This window comes from Oxyura jamaicensis, unplaced genomic scaffold (assembly GCF_011077185.1).
Source record: "Oxyura jamaicensis isolate SHBP4307 breed ruddy duck unplaced genomic scaffold, BPBGC_Ojam_1.0 oxyUn_random_OJ71361, whole genome shotgun sequence".
NCBI classification, from domain to species: domain Eukaryota; kingdom Metazoa; phylum Chordata; class Aves; order Anseriformes; family Anatidae; genus Oxyura; species Oxyura jamaicensis.
The window spans coordinates 1-4,246 of record NW_023310478.1 but is presented as its reverse complement, the minus strand read 5'-3'; the positions used below and the strand labels follow the sequence as shown (position 1 = coordinate 4,246).

General features: G+C 72.4%; 1 protein-coding gene across 1 annotated transcript; it reads right to left on the bottom strand.

Annotated features, from left to right (window-relative positions):
* Positions 1-142: 142 nt before the first annotated feature.
* Positions 143-4,238, bottom strand: SIPA1 (signal-induced proliferation-associated 1; the record flags this gene model as incomplete). The annotated part of the gene is given in 9 exon segments (XM_035314200.1): positions 143-414; positions 639-1,179; positions 1,666-1,826; positions 1,909-2,009; positions 2,399-2,573; positions 2,866-3,054; positions 3,433-3,554; positions 3,754-3,878; positions 3,880-4,238. Coding segments are annotated over 9 exon segments (2,045 nt in total), but the record flags the coding sequence as incomplete, so codon positions are not given.
* Positions 4,239-4,246: the final 8 nt, after the last annotated feature.

The window sequence follows — 4,246 nt, the reverse complement described above, 5'->3', positions numbered from 1 at the left end:
CCCCCCCATCCCCATGCCCCCCCATGTCCCCATATCCCCCCACATCCCCATGCCCCCCCATGTCCCCATATCCCCCCATATCCCCATGTCCCCCCTGTCCCCCCCATCCCCTTTTCCGCCCCCTTCCCCCCCCGGCGCTGACCTCCGGGGCCGCCCGTCGCGGTCGGGGGGCAGCAGGGTGAGGGTGGCCTTGGGGCAGCGCAGGAGGGCGCGCAGCCGGCGGGGGCTCAGGGTGGGCAGGGGGCGGCGGGCGACGCGCAGCAGACGGGCCCCGGGGCGCAGCCCGGCGGTCTCGGCGAAGGAGAAGCGCTGCACGGCCGTCACCACCCCGTCCCCCCCCACCCGGAACCCCAGGCGACCCCCGGCCCCCCGGGGCAGGGCCAGCTCGCGAGCCTCGCAGCCCCGCGTCACCGCCTGCGGGACAGGAGACACGGGGGGTGTCACACGTCCATGGGGACCCCAACACAATCCCATGGGGACCCCGAGACAAACCCATGGGGAAACCCCAAAATGGAGCCTTGGGACCCCAACACGGACCCGTGGGGCACCCCAACATGGTTAACATCACAAACACATCACCCCATTGCCCCCCATCACCCCCCCCCCCCCCCCCCCCATACCCCCCCCATCCCACCCACCTGCAGCCTGGCCACCACCTGCGTGGCGGCGCCGTGGGGCAGCCGGAGCCCCACGCAGTCCCCGGCCCCGTAGAAGAGCTCGAGGCCGCCGTCGGCGAAGGCCCAGCCCAGGACGTCGCGGCACGCGGCGCTGAACAGCACCCCGGGGCCAGGGGCCGCCAGCACCAGCCTCTCGGCCGCCACCCCCAGCAGGCACGGCACCTCGGGACCCCCGGGGGCTCGCGCCCGCGCCCCCCACACCAGCGCCCCCGCCGCGCCCCCGCCGCCCCCGGCTCGCCGCCGGCCCCCCAGCGCCGGGAGCCCCCTGGGGAGGGCGGCCAACGGGGGGCCGGTGGCGTGGGCGCGCGCCAGCTCCTGCAGGTACTGGTGGCGGGTGCGGGCGGCCATGGCCCCCAGGCGGCCCCCCCGGCCCGCTGCGTTCTCCCCGTTGATGGCCTTGGCCAGCAGGAAGTCGCGAAGCCCCGCGCCCCGCGGGAAGCGCTGCCCGGGGGTGAGCGGGGGGCCGAAGAGCGGCGTGTCCTCCGAGCGCGTCACCGCCACGCTGAGGGAGGGGGGTGGCAGGGTCATGGGGGGGCACCCACGGGGAGCCCGGGGCACCCGCGGGGGCCGTGAGATGGCTATAGGGACCGTGTAATGTCTGTGGGATGCTGCAACATCCATGGGGGCCATGCAATACCTATAGGGACTGTGCTAATCTATAGGGACCATACAATGCCTGTAGGGCCCATGCATGACCCACGGGACCCAGCAGCACCCACGGGGACCCTGCAGCACCCATGGGGACCATGCAAAACCTACACAGATTGTGTAAAACCTATCGGGGTTGTGCAACGCCTACAGGGACCATGCAAAACCTATCAGCATCGTGAAAAACCTACAGGGATCGTGCAAAACTCTTAGGGACTTTGCACCACCCACGGGCAATGTGTGCCTCCCTCGGCGGCTCTACAACACCCCTGGGGCCCTATAAGACCCCCGGAGGCCCTACCCCACCCCCGGGACCCCCGTGCAAGCCCCCAGCCCCCACCTGTAGGAGGTGCGGGGCGTGCAGGGCTCGTGCGCCCGCACGACGATGAAGACGTGCTGGAAGTGGGAGCGGATGGCGCGGGGGGAGAAGGGCCGGGCCCCCGGCTCCTGGAAGATGATGGTGACGATGTCGTTGCCGATGTGGCGCTTGCGCAGGAGCTGGGGGAGCAGACGGGGAGGGATCAGCACCCCAGAATGAGTCCTGCCCCCCCCCCCCCCACCCGGGTTGACCCCCCCCGCCCGGCGGGGGGTGGTGGGGGGGGAAGGGCAGCATGGGGCTGACGTGGAACATCACCTCGTAGCCGTGGTACGTGGTGTACAGCGAGTGCGTGCCCGTCGAGTCGGCTGGGGGGGCACGGCTGCAGCCCCCGCCACTGCCACCGCGTCCCCGTGTCCCCATGTCCCTGTATCCCTATGTCCCCATGTCCCCTTGCACATCCCATCCCATTCCTGTCCCTGTCCTTGTACCCAGCCACGTCCTTGTCCCCAAGAGCGTCCCCGTGTCCCCCTACTGTCCCCATCCCCATGCACATCTCCATCCCCATGTCCCATTGTCCCCATCCCTGTGTCCCTCTCCTGTTTCCATCCCATCCCCGTGTCCCTGTCCCCACGTCCCCATCCTGACCCCATCCTGTCCCAATGCCCCTGTCCTGCCCCGTCCCATCCCCGTGTCCCCGTCCTGTCCGCATGTCCCAATGCCCCCCCTTGCCCCCCCGGCCCCGTGCCCCGCTCACTCTTGGTGTCGAGCTGCGCGCGGTAGTGTGCGAAGCCGCGCAGGCGCACGCGGGTGCCCAGCAGCCCCAGGAACTCGGCGAAGGCCGGCCCCGCCGCCTCGTTGTTGTACATCTCCTCCTCCGAGGCCTGCCCCCCCCGGCAGTACAGCACCCCCACCTTGCGCTGGAAGCTCAGCTGCGGGCACGGCTCGCGCTGGCACCGGCGGGACGGGGTGCCCCTCGTGCCAGCCGTGGCCTCGTGCAAACCCAGTCCTCGTGCAAGCCCCGGCCTTGTGCAAGCCCCAGTCTCGTGCAAGCCCATTCCTTGTGCGAGCCCCCCTCTTGTGCAAGCCCCAGCTCCGGTGCAATGCCAATCCCACCCTAGTGTAAGCCCCATCTTTGTGCAAGCCCTGCTGCACGCCCCCTGCTCACACTCGGCCCTGGTGCAAGCCCCTCCCACCGTGGTGCAAGCCCCGCCCCGTGCTCACCCCCTGCTCGTCCAGCTTGAGGAGGGTCTCGGGCACGGCGGGCGAGGGTCCGGCCAGGCGCAGCGCCTGCACCCCCAGCCCTGGCACCAGGTGCTCCAGCAGCTTGCGGGGGGGCACCCCGCGGGACCCGGGGGGGCGGGCGCTGGGGGGCAGCGCCTCCTCCAGCACCGAGCCCCGCAGTGCCCGCAGCTGAATTGGGGGGGGGGGGGGGGGGGCAGCGTCACACCATGGGAGCCCCCAGGACCCTGTGATGACCCCCCCCAAACCATGACACCCCTCCCCTGATTCCCTGGGACCCCTCCCCAGATCCCTGGAGCCCCCACAGGCCCCTGGGAGCCCCCCCAGACACCTGGGACCCACCCCAAAACCCTGAGACCCCCCCACTCCCAATCCCCTGGGACCCCCCCAGAGCCCTGGACACCCCCAAATCCCTGTGTCCCCCTCCCCACACACCTAGGACCCTCCCAGACCCCTGCAACCCTCTGTGACCCCTCCCAAACCCCTGAACCCCCCTCCAGACCCCTGGGACCCCCTCAAGCCCCCCAGGACCCCCCCAGCCCCCTCCACCTGGCTGGTGCGCAGGATGATGCGGTGCAGGTACTGGGGGGCTGGGCCCTCCTTCTCCTCCCGCCGCAGGGACACGGCCACGGGCCCCAGCCGCTCGTCCTCACCCAGGAAGTTCTGGTGCTGGGGGGGGGGCCGGGGGGGGGGGGCCAGAGGAGGCGGGGGGGGGAGGGGGGAGGGACCTTGTGAGACACCCCAGAGCACCGCACAGCGCCCTGGGGGCTGTGCAACGAGCCAGAGCCTCGTGCAATGGCCCTCGTGCAATGCCCCACATCCTCGTGCAACGCCCCTCCAAGCCCCCCCGTGTCCCCCCCCCCGGCTCACCCTTGCCGTAGAAATACTTTCGGTAGTAGTCGGCGCCCGCATCGCTGTGCTCGATGGCGTGGGGGGGCCGCGAGCCGGCCGGGGGCTCCTCCAGCACGGCCACGGCGGCGTTGGGCAGGTGGCCGGGCCCGGGGGGGCCGCGGGGGGGGGGCCAGCCCCTCCTCCTGCTCCCCCCCGGTCTCGCAGCAGAAGCGGGGGCAGCTCAGCACCAGCGCGTCCTCGTCGTCCCCCCCGGGGCTGGGGGGCTCCTCGGGGTCCAGGTGGGCGGCCGAAGCCCCCGAGGTGCCCGGGGGGTCCGGGGGGGCGGGGGGGGCCTCGCTGGGGTCGAAGAGGAGGCTCTGCACGTCGTAGTGGGCCACGAAGGGGGCCCAGGGGGGGCGGGGGAAAGAGTCGGGCCCCCCCTCGTCCTCGTCCTCAGCCCCCAGCCCCAGCAGCACGAGGGGGTCGCGGAAGCGCCGCGCCGCGGGGCTGCCCCCCCCCCCCCCCCCCCCCC